Source organism: Chlorocebus sabaeus, chromosome 24 (assembly GCF_047675955.1).
Source record: "Chlorocebus sabaeus isolate Y175 chromosome 24, mChlSab1.0.hap1, whole genome shotgun sequence".
Taxonomy (NCBI): domain Eukaryota; kingdom Metazoa; phylum Chordata; class Mammalia; order Primates; family Cercopithecidae; genus Chlorocebus; species Chlorocebus sabaeus.
This window is the reverse complement of record NC_132927.1, coordinates 28,850,553-28,867,159: the sequence shown is the minus strand read 5'-3', so window position 1 is coordinate 28,867,159 and position 16,607 is coordinate 28,850,553. Positions and strand designations below refer to the sequence as shown.

Sequence of the window (16,607 nt, the reverse complement as noted above, 5' to 3'; positions counted from 1 at the left end):
AGTTTGCCAGTCTGTGTCTTTTAATTGGAGCATTTAGTCCATTTACATTTAAGGTTAAGATTGTTATGTATGAACTTGATCCTGCCATTATGATATTAACTGGTTATTTTGCTCGTTAGTTGATGCAGTTTCTTCATAGCCTTGATGGTCTTTACATTTTGGCATGTTTTTGCAATGGCTGGTACCGGTTGTTCCTTTCCATGTTTAGTGCTTCCTTCAGGGTCTCTTGTAAGGCAGGCCTAGTGGTGACAAAATCTCTAAGCATTTGCTTATCTGTAAAGGATTTTATTTCTCCTTCACTTATGAAACTTAGTTTGGCTGGATATAAAATTCTGGGTTTAAAATTCTTTTCTTTAAGAATGTTGAATATTGGCCCCCACTCTCTTCTGGCTTGAAGAGTTTCTGCCGAGAGATCTGCTGTTAGTCTGATGGGCTTCCCTTTGTGGGTAACCCGACCTTTCTCTCTGGCTGCCCTTAAGATTTTTTCCTTAATTTCAACTTTGGTGAATCTGGCAATTATGTGTCTTGGAGTTGCTCTTCTCGAGGAGTATCTTTGTGGCGTTCTCTGTATTTCCTGGATTTGAATGTTGGCCTGCCCTACTAGCTTGGGGAAGTTCTCCTGGATGATATCCTGAAGAGTGTTTTCCAACTTGGTTCCATTTTCCCCCTCACTTTCAGGCACCCCAATCAGACGTAGATTTGGTCTTTTTACATAATCCCATACTTCTTGCAGGCTTTGTTCATTTCTTTTTCTTCTTTTTTCTTTTGGTTTCTCTTCTCGCTTCATTTCATTCATTTGATCCTCCATCGCTGACATTCTTTCTTCCAGTTGATCGAGACGGTTACTGAAGCTTGTGCATTTGTCACGTATTTCTCGTGCCATGGTTTTCGTCTCTTTCATTTCGTTTGTGAGCTTCTCTGCATTAATTACTCTAGCCATCAATTCTTCCACTTTTTTTTCAAGATTTTTAGTTTCTTTGCGCTGGGTACGTAATTCCTCCTTTAGCTCTGAGAAATTTGATGGACTGAAGCCTTCTTCTCTCATCTCGTCGAAGTCATTCTCCGTCCAGCTTTGATCCGTTGCTGGCGATGAGCTGCGCTCCTTTGCCGGGGAAGATGCGCTCTTATTTTTTGAATTTCCAGCTTTTCTGCCCTGCTTTTTCCCCATCTTTGTGGTTTTATCTGCCTCTGGTCTTTGATGATGGTGATGTACTGATGGGGTTTTGGTGTAGGTGTCCTTCCTGTTTGATAGCTTTCCTTCTAACAGTCAGGATCCTCAGCTGTAGGTTGTAGCTGTAGGAGATTGCTTGAGGTCCACTCCAGACCCTGTTTGCCTGGGTATCAGCAGCAGAGGCTGCAGAAGATAGAATATTTCTGAACAGCGAGTGTACCTGTCTGATTCTTGCTTTGGAATCTTCCTCTCAGGGGTGTACTCCACCCTGTGAGGTGTGGGGTGTCAGACTGCCCCTAGTGGGGGATGTCTCCCAGTTAGGCTACTCAGGGGTCAGGGACCCACTTGAGCAGGGAGTCTGTCCCTTCTCAGATCTCAACCTCCGTGTTGGGAGATCCACTGCTCTCTTCAAAGCTGTCAGACAGAGTCGTTTGCGTCTGCAGAGCTGCTGCGTTTGTTATTATTTACTGTGCCCTGTCCCCAGAGGTGGAGTCTACAGAGACAGGCAGGTTTCCTTGAGCTGCTCTGAGCTCCACCCAGTTCGAGCTTCCCAGCAGCTTTGTTTACCTACTTAAGCCTCAGCAATGGCGGGCGCCCCTCCCCCAGCCTCGCTGCTGCCTTGCCGGTAGATCACAGACTGCCGTGCTAGCAATGAGGGAGGCTCCGTGGGTGTGGGACACTCCCGGCCAGGTGTGGGATATGATCTCCTGGTGTGCCTGTCTGCTTAAAGCGCAGTATTGGGGTGGGAGTTACCCGATTTTCCAGGTGTTGTGTGTCTCAGTTCCCCTGGCTAGGAAAAGGGATTCCCTTCCCCCTTGCGCTTTCCAGGTGAGGCAATGCCTCGCCCTGCTTCAGCTCTCGCTGGTCGGGCTGCAGCAGCTGACCAGCACCGATCGTCTGGCACTCCCCAGTGAGATGAACCCAGTACCTCAGTTGAAAATGCAGAAATCGCCGGTCTTCTGTGTCGCTCGCGCCGGGAGTTGGAGACTGGAGCTGTTCCTATTCGGCCATCTTGCTCCGCCCACCCTGTGACATCAGATTGAGCTTTCTTTTCACAAAAGATCTCTCTGTAGTATATGATGCTGTTTGATAGCATTTTATTCACAGTAGAACTTCTTTCAAAATTGGAATCAATCCTTTGAAACCCTGCTGCTGCTTCATCAACTAAGTTTATGAAATATTCTAAATCCATTGCTGTCATTTCAACAATGTTCATAGCATTTTCAGTAGTTTCCAACTCAAGAAACCACTTTCCTTGCTTATTCATGAGAAGCATCCATTCAAGATTCATTGTAATATTGCAGCAATTTAGTTTCACCTTCAGGCACTACTTCTAATTCTAGTTCTCTTGCTGTTTATACCCCATCTGCAGCTACTTTCTCCACTGAAATCTCGAGCCCCACAAAGTGTACAAGGCTTCCTTTTCCTCTGCATTCTTGTCAGCATTTGTTATTCCTTTGTTTGAGATAAAAGTCATTTTAACTGGGGTGAGGTGATATCTCATTGTAGGTTTGATTTACTTTTCTCTGATGATCAGAGAAATACTTGTTTTCATAGACCTATTTTCCATTTGAATGTCTTCTTTTCAGAAATGTCTATTCAGATCTTTTGCCAATTTTTAAATCAGATTATTAGTCCCCCCCCCCCCCCCATAGAGTAGTTTGAGCTCCTTATATTCTCTGGCTATTAATCCCTTGTCAGACAGGTAGTTTGCTAATACTTTCTTCCATTCTGTGGGTTATCTCTTCACATTGCTGATTGTTTATTGTTTCCTTTGCTGTGAAGAAGCTTTTTTTTAATTTGATGTGATCCCGTTTGTCCATTTTTGCTTTGGTTGCTTGTGCTTGTAGGGTATTAAGAAATCTTTACTGGCTAACACGGTGAAATCCCATCTCTATTAAAAATACAAAAAAATTAGCCAGGCGTGGTGGCAGGCACCTGTAGTCCCAGCTACTCAGGAGGTTGAGGCAGGAGAAAGGCGTGAACCTGGGAGGCGGAGCTTGCAGTGAGCGGAGATCATGCCACTGCACTCCAGCCTGGGTGACAGAGGGAGACTCCATCTCAAAAAAAAAAAAAATCTTTGCCCAGTTCAGTATCCTGGAGAATTTCTGTAATGTTTTTGTCTAATAATTTATTTTAGTAATTTAAGTTCTTACATTTAAGTCTTTAATATCTTTTGAGTTAAGAGTGAGATAAGGGTCCAGTTTGTTTGTTTTGTATCTTGCAACTTTACTAAATTTGTTGATTAGTTCTAACAGGTCTTTTTGTGGAGTCTTTAGGTGTTTTCTATACATAAGATCATGCTATCTGCAAACAGAAACAATTTAACTTCCTTTCTGATTTGGACAGAGCCAGAAGTTTGAACCACAAGAAAATAGATCTTGGCCCAGAATCTATGATCCTGGCTTGTAACATACCATAATATCTACTTTTCTGAAAACATAAAAAAATTTATATTTGTAGTCTGGATGTGTATATATTAATTTATATTAGAATCTTAACCATTTATACATAGTTGTGGCAACAATAGGCCGGTAGCTGTAGTTTAAATAAGTAAACTTGTAGTAACCTAGATTATTATAGTATATTGAACAAATAGTATGAAATTTGATGTAACGAAAAGTCTCCTAGATACTATATAAGGATTTTATTAGACACTAGATGATCTATCCTAAAACGATATTTTGACACTGTTCCATGACAGAGTCCTGAAATAAGGTTTGTATGTGTGTATATATATGTAAATATGTATGTATGTGTCTTTGTATGTATATACATATACATTCTGGTATACAGATTCTCAGTATTATGCCAACCATCAGTATAGTATGAATCTACCATTATAGTTTATATATTTGTATGTATTTCATCAGATATTTATTTTAGGGTCAATCATTACACCAAACCCATCCTTCCTAAGTGATCTGCTTCATTTCTGTCAAGTTAAACAGTTTTAACAAACATATTATGCTTAAATAAAATATGGATTATATTAAAATCATATTATTGAAATATAATTCATATACCATAAAATTCACCCTTTTAGAAAGTGTACGATTCAGTACTTTTTCATGCATTCTCAAGACCATGCAACTACTACCGTTGTTGAATTCCAGAACATTTTCATCACCCCAAAAAGAAACCCCATACCCATTAGCAGTCTCTCTCAATTTTCTCCTCTGTGCACCCTTTGGCACCCACTCATCTATTTTATGGTTCTATGGATTTGCCTAATCTAGACATTTCATATAAATGGTATCATATAATATGTGGCTTCTTATGGTCTGGCTTCTTTCACTTATAAGGTTTTCAAGGATCAACCACGTTATAGCATGAACCAGTAGTTCATTCCTTTTTATGGATGAATATTCCACTGCATGGATATGTTTCATTTTGTTTATTCCTTAGTTAATGGACAATTGGGTTGCCTTTACTTATGGCAATTATGAATAATGCTGCTGTGAGCATACATGTATATGGTTTTGTGCCTGTCTTTATGCTAGTACTGCACTGTCTTGATTATTGTAGCTTTGTAGTAGGTTTTAAAATTGGGAAATTTGATTACTCCAACTTTGTTTTTCATTTTCTTTTATTTGTGTTTTTTTTTTTTTTTTTTTTGAGACAGGGTCTCACTCTGTCCCCAAGGCTGGAGTGCAGGGGTGCAATCATTACTCACTACAGCCCTGAACTCCTGGGCTCAAGGGATTCTCCTGCCTCGGCCTTCCAAGTAGCTAGCACTACATGCATGCACCACCAAGCCTGGCTTTGTTTCTGTTTTTGTAGAGATAGGGTCTCACTGTGTTGTCCAGGCTGGTCTGGAACTGCTGGCCTCAAGCAACCCTCCCTCCTCAGCCCCCCAAAGTGTTGGGATTACAGGCATGAGCCACTGCACCTGGCCCTATTCTTCATTTTCAAGACGATTTTGGCTATTCTGGGTTCCTTTAGATGGTATTTTTGTCTTAATTTTCTGAGGTAATTTATTGGTTTTAATATTTTCCTAGGAAATGGGACAGAATTAATTAAATTCAATTCAATATTTTGTTTAAGTGGATCTGGAAGGAGACCTTTCTGTAGTTATCACTTATCTTTGACTGCTTCATTCTCACCACATGGTGTAGGGATCTTTTCAGCTGTAGCTGTTAAACTCCTCAGAAAGTCTGTGTTCACTTCACTGTCTGCATTGCTATTTTATAGAATCAAATGAGTATTGTAATTTTGCAGGTGCAGTGACAGAGTTACCATGGACTCTAAGTCATGATTATGTGTAGCTAGTGCTAGAATTCTTCTCAAACAGAATTACTTAAAACAAAACAAAACAAAAAAAAAAAAAACCGGACATGTTCAAAACATAGAAACCTGAGCTCCTGACCTAGCTTCCTTGATTACTATGTGGCTCTAGGCAAGTCATTCTTGGTTTCCGCCTGTACAACTATAAAATGAGTTTAATAGTTTCCACTCTGAATACATCACATAGTTATTTAAAAGATGTATGCAGAGGCACTTTGTAAAGTGTAAACTCTAATGTATTATCATCACCTATGTAAAGATCTTTTCCTGCAAGGAACATACTTGAGGGCTTTGATTCCTCAGCTCAAACCATTACCCAGAGGAAAGAATCAGCGTAATACTTCTGAGTTTTCTGAGAGACTGGCACGTCTTTGATTGCAATTTTGTTAATGTCTTTGCCAGCTCATTCTTTGTGGGTTTCCGTCATTTCTGTGCATCACTTCTCCTATTCTTAAATTAATCCTGTAGCCTCTGCAGCAGGAAGAAGAAAACTGAACAGTCTCTGTGTATTGGATTCTGCCTTCTGTGTTAGCAGGGTCTGCTGTCAGCATCTCTGGTAGATAGATCTTTGCCATCAGTGGTGTTCTGAGATGGGGTTGGGGTGGGATGGGTTGTAGGGACATTCTGGAAATAGTCTAAATCAGTAACATGGCGCCACTGGTTTCCACCTCACCTTCTCTGTTCCATATCTTAATTTCTGTGAAACTGTGGCCACTGGCAATTCTTTTTTTTTTTTAATTTTTTAAAAAATTTTTATTTATTTTTTCTTTTTTATTCAAGTTCTAGGGTACATGTGCACAATGTGCAGGTTTGTTACATATGTATACTTGTGCCATGTTGGTGTGCTGCACCCATCAACTCGTCAGCACCCATCAACTCGCCATTTACATCAGGTATAACTCCCAATGCCATCCCTCCCGCCTCCCCCCTTCCCATAATAGGCCCCAGTGTGTGATGTTCCCCTTCCAGAGTCCAAGTAATCTGATTGTTCAATTCCCACCTATGAGTGAGAACATGCGGTGTTTGGTTTTCTGTTCTTGTGATAGTTTGCTGAGAATGATGGTTTCCAGCTGCATCCATGTCCCTACAAAGGACACAAACTCATCCTTTTTTATGGCTGCATAGTATTCCATGGTGTATATGTGCCACATTTTCTTAATCCAATCTGTCACTGATGGACATTTGGGTTGATTCCAAGTCTTTGCTATTGTGAATTGTGCTGCAATAAACATACATGTGCATGTGTCTTTATAGCAGCATGATTTATAATCCTTTGGGTATATACCCAGTAATGGGATGGCTGGGTCATATGGTACATCCAGTTCTAGATCCTTGAGGAATCACCATACTGTTTTACACAATGGTTGAACCAGTTTACAATCCCACCAACAGTGTAAAAGTGTTCCTATTTCTCCACATCCTCTCCAGCACCTGTTGTTTCCTGACTTTTTAATGATTGCCATTCTAACAGGTGTGAGATGGTATCTCATTTTGGTTTTGATTTGCATTTCTCTGATGGCCAGTGATGATGAGCATTTTTTCATGTGTCTGTTGGCTGTATGCATGTCTTCTTTTGAGAAATGTCTGTTCATATCCTTTGCCCACTTTTTGATGGGGTTGTTTGTTTTCTTCTCATAAATTTGAGTTCTTTGTAGGCTCTGGATATTAGCCCTTTGTCAGATGAGTAGATTGCAAAAATTTTCTCCCATTCTGTAGGTTGCCTGTTCACTCTGATGGTAGTTTCTTTTGCTGTGCAGAAGCTCTTTAGTTTAATGAGATCCCATTTGTCAATTTTGGCTTTTGTTGCCATTGCTTTTGGTGTTTTAGACATGAAGTCTTTGCCCATGCCTATGTCCTGAATGGTACTACCTAGGTTTTCCTCTAGGATTTTTATGGTATTAGGTCTAACATTTAAGTCTCTAATCCATCTTGAATTAATTTTCGTATAAGGAGTAAGGAAAGGATCCAGTTTCAGCTTTCTACTTATGGCTAGCCAGTTTTCCCAGCACCATTTATTAAATAGGGAATCCTTTCCCCATTTCTTGTTTCTCTCAGGTTTGTCAAAGATCAGATGGCTGTAGATGTGTGGTATTATTTCTGAGGACTCTGTTCTGTTCCATTGGTCTATATCTCTGTTTTGGTACCAGTACCATGCTGTTTTGGTTACTGTAGCCTTGTAGTATAGTTTGAAGTCAGGTAGCGTGATGCCTCCAGCTTTGTTCTTTTGACTTAGGATTGTTTTGGCAATGCGGGCTCTTTTTTGGTTCCATATGAACTTTAAAGCAGTATTTTCTAATTCTATGAAGAAACTCATTGGTAGCTTGATGGGGATGGCATTGAATCTATAAATTACCTTGGGCAGTATGGCCATTTTCACGATATTGATTCTTCCTATCCATGAGCATGGTATGTTCTTCCATTTGTTTGTGTCCTCTTTTATTTCACTGAGCAGTGGTTTGTAGTTCTCCTTGAAGAGGTCCTTCACATCCTTTGTAAGTTGGATTCCTAGGTATTTTATTCTCTTTGAAGCAATTGTGAATGGAAGTTCATTCCTGATTTGGCTCTCTGTTTGTCTGTTACTGGTGTATAAGAATGTTTGTGATTTTTGCACATTAATTTTGTATCCTGAGACTTTGCTGAAGCTGCTTATAGGCTTAAAGAGATTTTGGGCTGAGATGATGGTGTTTTCTAAATATACAATGTCATCTGCAAACAGGGACAATTTGACTTCTTCTTTTCCTAACTGAATCCCCTTGATTTCTTTCTCTTGCCTGATTACCCTAGCCAGAACTTCCAACACTGTGTTGAATAGGAGTGGTAAGAGAGGGCATCCCTGTCTTGTGCCAGTTTTCAAAGGGAATGCTTCCAGTTTTTGCCCATTCAGTATGATATTGGCTGTGGGTTTGTCATAAATAGCTCTTATTATTTTGAGATACATTCCATCAATACCGAATTTATGGAGAGTTTTTAGCATGAAGGGCTGTTGAATTTTGTCAACGGCCTTTTCTGCATCTATTGAGATAATGATGTGGTTCTTGTCTTTGGTTCGGTTTATATGCTGGATTATGTTTATAGATTTGGGAATGTTGAACCAGCCTTGCATCCCAGGGATGAAGCCCACTTGATCATGGTGGATAAGCTTTTTGATGTGCTGCTGGATTCAGTTTGCCAGTATTTTATTGAGGATTTTTGTATCAATGTTCATCAGGGATGTTGGTCTAAAATTCTCTTTTTTTGTTGTGTCTCTGCCAGGTTTTGGTATCAGGATGATGTTGGCCTCATAAAATGAGTTAGGGAGAATTCCCTCTTTTTCTATTGATTGGAATAGTTTCAGAAGGAATGGTACCAGCTCCTCCTTGTACCTCTGGTAGAATTCAGCTGTGAATCCATCTGGTCCTGGACTTTTTTTGGTTGGTAGGCTATTAATTATTGCCTCAATTTCAGAGCCTGCTATTGGTCTATTCGGGGATTCAACTTCTTCCTGGTTTAGTCTTGGAAGAGTGTAAGTGTCCAGGAAATTATCCATTTCTTCTAGATTTTCCAGTTTATTTGCATAGAGGGGTTTATAGTATTCTCTGATGGTAGTTTGTATTTCTGTGGGGTCGGTGGTGATATCCCCTTTATCATTTTTAATTGCGTCGATTTGATTCTTCTCTCTTTTCTTCTTTATTAGTCTTGCTAGTGGTCTGTCAATTTTGTTGATCTTTTCAAAAAACCAACTCCTGGATTCATTGATTTTTTGGAGGGTTTTTTGTGTCTCTATCTCCTTCAGTTCTGCTCTGATCTTAGTTATTTCTTGCCTTCTGCTAGCTTTCGAATGTGTTTGCTCTTGCTTCTCTAGTTCTTTTAATTGCGATGTTAAAGTGTCAATTTTAGATCTTTCCTGCTTTCTCTTGTGGGCATTTAGTGCTATAAATTTCCCTCTACACACTGCTTTAAATGTGTCCCAGAGATTCTGGTATGTTGTGTCTTTGTTCTCATTGGTTTCAAAGAACATCTTTATTTTTACCTTCATTTTGTTATGTACCCAGTAGTCATTCAGGAGCAGGTTGTTCATTTTCCATGTAGGTGAGTGGTTTTGATTGATTTTCTTAGTCCTGAGTTCTAGTTTGATGGCATTGTGGTCTGAGAGACAGTTTGTTATAATTTCTGTTTTTTTCCATTTGCTGAGGAGTGCTTTACTTCCAACTATGTGGTCAATTTTGGAATAAGTACGATGTGGTGCTGAGAAGAATGTATATTCTGTTGATTTGGGGTGGAGAGTTCTGTAGATGTCTATTAGGTCCACTTGATGCAGAGTTGAGTTCAATTCCTGGATATTCTTGTTAACTTTCTGTCTCATTGATCTTTCTAATGTTGACAGTGGGGTGTTGAAGTCTCCCATTATTATTGTATGGGAGTCTAAGTGTCTTTGTAAGTCTCTAAGGACTTGCTTTATGAATCTGGGTGCTCCTGTACTGGGCGCATATATATTTAGGATAGTCAGTTCTTCCTGTTGAATTGATCCCTTTACCATTATGTAATGGCCTTCTTTGTCTCTTTTGATCTTTGATGGTTTAAAGTCTGTTTTATCAGTGACTAGGATTTCAACCCTTGCTTTTTTTTTTCATTTTCCGTTTGCTTGGTAAATCTTCCTCCCTCCCTTTATTTTGAGCCTATGTGTGTCTCTGCATGTGGGATGGGTCTCCTGAATACAGCAAACTGATGGGTCTTGACTCTTTATCCAATTTGCCAGTCTGTGTCTTTTAATTGGGGCATTTAGTCCATATACATTTAAGGTTAATATTGTTATGTGTGAACTTGATCCTGCCATTATGATATTAGCTGGTTATTTTGCTCGTTAGTTGATGCAGTTTCTTCCTAGCATCGATGGTCTTTACATTTTGGCATGTTTTATCAATGGCTGGTACCAGTTGTTCCTTTCCATGTTTAGTGCTTCCTTCAGGATCTCTTGTAGGGCAGGCCTGGTGGTGACAAAATCTCTAAGCATTTGCTTGTCTGTAAAGGATTTTATTTCTCCTTCACTGATGAAACTTATTTTGGCTGGATATGAAATTCTGGGTTGAAAATTCTTTTCTTTAATAATATTGAATATTGGCCCCCACTCTCTTCTGGCTTGTAGAGTTTCTGCCGAGAGATTTGCTGTTAGTCTGATGGGCTTCCCTTTGTGTGTAACCTGACCTTTCTCTCTGGCTGCCCTTAACATTTTTTCCTTCATTTCAACTTTGGCGAATCTGACAATTGTGTGTCTTGCAGTTGCTCTTCTCGAGGAGTATCTTTGTGGCATTCTTTGTATTTCCTGAATTTGAATGTTGGCCTGCCTTACTAGGTTGGGGAAGTGCTCCTGGATGATATCCTGAAGAGTGTTTTCCAACTTGGTTCCATTTTCCCCCTCACTTTCAGGCATATCAATCAGATGTAGATTTGGTCTTTTCACATAATCCCATACTTGTTGGAGACTTTGTTCATTTCTTTTTCCTTTTTTTCCTCTAGATTTCTCTTCTCGCTTCATTTTATTCATTTGATCTTCAATCATTGATACTCTTTCTTCCAGTTGATCGAGTTGGTTACTGAAGCTTGTGCATTTGTCATGTATTTCTTGTGTCATGGTTTTTATCTCTGTCAGTTCGTTTATGGCCTTCTCTGCATTGATTATTCTAGTTATCCATTCTTCCATTCTTTTTTCAAGATTTTTAGTTTCTTTGTGCTGGGTACGTAGTTCCTCCTTTAGCTCTGAGAAGTTTGATCAACTGAAGCCTTCTCTCAACTCGTCAAAGTCATTCTCCGTCCAGCTTTGATCCGTTGCTGGTGATGAGCTGTGTTCCTTTGGAGGGGGGATGTGCTCTGATTTTTTGAATTTCCAGCTTTTCTGCCCTGCTTTTTCCCCATCTTTGTGGTTTTATCTGCCTTTGGTCTTTGATGCTGGTGACATACTGATGGGGTTTTGGTGTGGGTGTCCTTTCTGTTTGTTAGTTTTCCTTCTAACAGTCAGGACCCTCATCTGTAGGTCTGTTGGAGATTGCTTGAGGTCCACTCCAGACCCTGTTTGCCTGGGTATCAGCAGCAGAGGCTGCAGAAGATAGAATACTGTTGAACAGTGAGTTCTGCTCTCTGATTGTTGCTCTCGAAATTTCGTCTCAGGGGTGTACCCCGCCGTGTGAGGTGTGAGGTGTCGGTCTGCACCTAGTGGGGGATGTCTCCCAGTTAGGCTACTCAGGGATCAGGAACCCACTTGAGCAGGCAGTCTGTCTGTTCTCAGATCTCAACCTTCGTGCTGGGAGACTCCCAGAGGTGGAGTCTACAGAGACAGGCAGGCCTCCTTGAGCTGAGGTGGACTCCACCCAGTTCGAGCTTCCCAGAGGCTTTGTTTACCTACTTAAGCCTCAGCAATGGTGGGCGCCCCTCGCCCAGCCTCGCTGCCGCCTTGCAGTTAGATCTCAGACCGCTCTGCCAGCAATGACGGAGGCTCTGTGGGTGTGGGACCCTCCGGGCCAGGTATGGGATATAATCACCTGGTATGCCGTTTGCTAAGACCCTTGGTAAAGCACCATAGTAGGGTGGGAGTTACCTGATTTTCCATGTGTTGTGTGTATCAGTTTCCCTTGGCCAGGAAAAGGGATTCCCTTCCCCCTTGCGCTTCCCAGGTGAGGTGATGCCTCGCTCTGCTTCAGCTCTCGCTGGTCAGGCTGCACCAGCTGACCAGCACCAATTGTCCTGCTCTCCCCAGTGAGATGAACCCGGTACCTCAGTTGAAAATGCAGAAATCACCTGTCTTGTGTGTTGCTCGCGCTGGGAGCTGGAGGCTTGAGCTGTTCATATTCAGCCATCTTGCTCTTTCTGGAAATTCTTATTTGAGATTTACACTTAACTTTGGCCCAGTTCCCTGATTGTTGTATGCTTTGGTCTTCTCATCTATAAAATTGTAAAGATTAAATGAATAATGCATGTGTATAGTAAAGGCTCAATAAATGTTAATTAGTATTATTTATCGTCAATACTGATTTCATGAATAATGTATTTGTTACCCTATGTTGTTACAGTTTTATTTGCAGTTGAAAACCTTAAGATCTTTGTAGAGTACCTTCAGCAAGTAATTAGCAAAATTGGGATGTTTCAGGCATTTTATCATAGTCTCAGACCATTAGGCTGCAGTGTTGACCTTAAAAATAAATATTGTTAAATATAATATTTGCTACATGCTACACTTTAAACTGGACTCTTTGTTGTTGTTGAGACAGTGTCACACTCTCTCATCCAGGTTTTAGTGCAATGGTGTAAACACGGCTCATTGCAGCCTCAACCATCTGGGCTCAAGTGAATCTTCCACCCCAACCTCTCGAGTAGCCGGAACTACAGGCACGTGCCACCATGCCCAGATAATTTTTTTACTTTTTTATTTTTTGTAGAGAAGGGTTCCCACTATGTTGCCCAGGCTAGTCTTGAAGTCCTGGGGTCGAGGTATCCTCCCATCTTCGCTTCCCAAAGTGGTGGGATTATACATGTGAGCCACCATGCCCAGCCTAAACTGGACTCTTACAGATACTTTAATATACATTTATCTGCATATTGCAAACTACAAACAGTTATTCTTCTCACATGTTCATTATATTCAAGAAAATATATCATCTGTTTGTCACTTTTGAACCTGCTAACCTGGCAACACCAAGATTTCATATAGTTAAGTATGAGTGAAGAAATTATATATCAATAAGCAAAGTACAGCTGTACTGCATGTATAATATACAGATTTTTGTTTGAGCTTTAGGAAATTGCAATTTATATGATTTTTCTAAGTTCTTAAAGATACTCAATTTATGAGACATGCTCAAGTTTGTATCTTATGAGCATTTATTTTTTAGCGTGTAACAGTGCATAGATTTTTCATTGGCATTTATATTTAAAAGGTTTACTTTGTACATTTCCTTATATAGTTTATTTTTTAAAATAGTATCCTAAATGGGACAACTAAATTTTGAAACTGTTTTGTAAACTGTCTAGTAAATGGAAGACAGTTAGCTAATTTATCTCATGTATATGTTATCAGCTTTAATCAGTTTTCCTCTTTTAATAACCAATATTTTAAAATAATGTTAAGATTCATTGTCATGAAGCTTATCTAAGAAAAATTATTTAATCACTATGTATAGAGTACAGTTGATTCCACAGCAATTTTTAATTATTTCTTGTCTATAATTATTTTTATAAAATGAACTTGTTTTCATAAAGTGTGTGGAAAAGATGTTAATCAAAAGCTTCAACAACAGAAAATGCTTTAAAATGTAAGGAAACACTTGTATAAATAACTATATAATAAATAATTACATATGTTCCAGATTTTTTTTCTTGAATGATTTATAAGAAATAGTTACATTTCTTTGGCAGTAAAGAGGGAAGCAAGCGACTCTTTCATTTAACGTTTTACATATAACGTTTTACATATGTGTTTGTGATCTTGTTACTCATATTGCTATTTTTCAAAACTTCAACAGAGGTTAATTGGCATTGAGATTCTGGACCTTTTTCCCCGTATTCATGCTTATCTTTTTGAAAGAAAATAATAGTCTGTAAATGTAATCTAAAAATGAAAATGGCTAGTAATGACAAATGTATCAAGTTTCTTGTTGACGATGACAATTAAAAAGTTCCTAACTTTGCTTAGATAAGTAAAACTAATAAAGCTTTCACTTCTACATATGTGTTTTTCAAAATAAAACATTGTCTAGTATGTTGATGTGACAATTTTATAGCTGTTAATCTTTAACCTTTGATTGTTTCTTCCTTGCAGCAATTTTACCTGCTCAGGAATGGAAACCTCCTCTTCCAGCTTACGATTTTCTAAGTATGATGGATGCTGCAACATTTCAACATAGCACTAGGAAAATTCCCAAGTGTATGAAAGAAACAGATGTACAGGAGAATGATAAGGAACAACATGAAGATAAATCGGCAGTCAGAAAAGAACCGATTGAAACTCTGAGAATAAAGCATTGGAATAGAAGTAATTGGTTTAAAGAAGCAGAAAAATCATTTAGGCATGATAAAGAGTTATGATGCTCAAAGGTGAACTAATTTTATAGGGCTGTGGTTTCCAAAAATTTTTTGGCATACTAGACTTAATTTATTTCCTTAAAGAATAATACTAAATCATTTCAAGTTTGTAGACTAGTGCCGTCCAATAGAATTATAATACAAGTCACATGTTTTATTTAAAATTTTCTAGTAACTAAGCAAAGTAAAAGTGAGCAGGGCAAAATAATTTTGATATTATTTTTCACCCAGTAGTATGCCCAAAAGAGCTAAATTAATATAAAAATTATTAATGAGGTATTTTACATCCTTTTTTATACCAAGTCTTCAAAATACAGTACGTATTTTATACTTACTGCATTTCTTACTTCCGAGTAGCCATATTTCAGGTGTTCATTAGCCATATGTAGCCTGTTAGACAAAAACTAGCATCACTAACTTAGTTCTAGCCGTGATTTATACTTGGATTAAAATTAAAATATAACTCTGATCACAGTTAACTCCGCAGTGCATTCATGCAGCTGGCAGTTATATTTGTTTTGTTGTAGTCATGATATTGAAATCAGTGTTTGTCAACCCTGGGGCAGTTTGGCTCCTCAGGGGATATTTAGCAATGTTGGGAGACATTTGTGATGTCATGACTAGGGCAGTTATTGGCATTTAGTGAGTAGAGGCCAGGGATGCTGCTAAATAACCTACATTGGACAGCCCCCCCCACAACAAAGAATTACCCTTCCCAAAATATTAGTAGTGCCAAGGCTGAGTAACCTTGGGTAAGGTAACCTGTGGCAGATTAGGTTTCCAGAATTTCCTGGTTCTGCTCAAGTATCATGTTTGAAAAAATTTTGGCTATTAAAGATATGTATTAGATGGTCTTATCCTGATTATTACCTGGATACAACTTGATCTTTTCTAATATTTTCAGAAAGTGATGGGATAACCCTAGAAGAGGACTCAGAATGATATTTATATTTTAAGGGAGGCTTAAAACCTGCTCTTATTTCTACAACTTATATGGCTAAATTTCAGATTGAACAGGAATTCAGCATTCTGCCATCTCCTCATGGAAAGAGAGGCTCCCTCATCTGAAGCGTCTCTGAAATCTACCCTTGCAAGCTTCAGACAAACCATTTTGTCTCCCTGAGCCACAGGGCCTCATCTGTGAGGGAGGGAAAGATTAGCCAAAGAGTAAATTTTCATTCCAAATCACTTAGCTGTTAGACTGATCTGTTTGTAGCAGTTGTTTGTCTCATTTTTGCTCTGTGCATTTTTTGAGACATTTGTTGAGAATATTCTATTTGGTGCTCTACTGTATTTTTCATTTTAGTATCTACTTAGTATCTTGTTCTTTAAATTATCTTCATGTATGGTTTGCCTGATACAACTGAGTTTTATAACTGAAATTTAAGGAATCAAACAGCTAAAATTCAGTAAGTGCATGTATTTCCTTGTAACATAGACCCTTTGCTACTCTCAGCACTCTCTCCTCAATTTTTTTCCTGTAGCATGTGATGCCTTATTAATTCAACTCATTTTCATTTGCTTTTATTTCTAATATGGGATCTATGAGAGTGAACTCTAAATATGGTTTGTAGTAATAAAACATCATTAGCCTAATTATTAGAAAATGCTAATTAAGTACCAGCACATAGAAGCATGAAATTGCTTAGTCATTGTACCTTTGTCAGCAATTTTGACGGTCATTAATGTTTGTAATAATTTTAAATAAAGTATCTGGGTTTCAGACTACCTTCACAAGCCTTCTTGAGTCTCTACTGTGCCCTCTCTTGGACTACTCTCCCTCTATCGGTTGGGTTTCTTTGGTTACAAGCAACAGAAATTCAACTTTGGCTCACTTAAGCAAAATGAGAATATTGGATAATTCACAGAGAAGAAAAATTAAACTAGGCTTTCAAAGGATAGGAACTAAGTCTGTTCTATGTAATAGGAACTAACAAGTCAGTGAAGAATCAGTTTCAACAGAGATACTATCTTTTATGACTCAGGGAGTCCTGGGAAAGTTGGGTTGGGGACCACTAGTCACTTTAATTGGTGGTCCTAACAGTACTTTCAAATGCAGAAGGGGTAAATCTCACAAAAGAAATCCAAATTCTGTTTACCA

At 38.9% G+C, this 16,607-nt stretch overlaps 1 protein-coding gene across 3 annotated transcripts in view; it reads left to right on the top strand.

Annotated features, from left to right (window-relative positions):
* TXNDC16 (thioredoxin domain containing 16) overlaps positions 1-16,235 on the top strand; it is a 126,244-nt gene extending 110,009 nt beyond the window's left edge. For all 3 annotated transcript variants that reach the window (XM_007986702.3, XM_007986701.3, XM_073010994.1), the window contains exon 21: positions 14,244-16,235. In XM_007986702.3, coding sequence (XP_007984893.2) covers positions 14,244-14,509 — 266 coding nt within the window. In that variant the 3' untranslated portion in view covers positions 14,510-16,235. The remainder of the gene's footprint in view (positions 1-14,243) is intronic.
* The last annotated feature ends 372 nt before the right edge of the window (positions 16,236-16,607 follow it).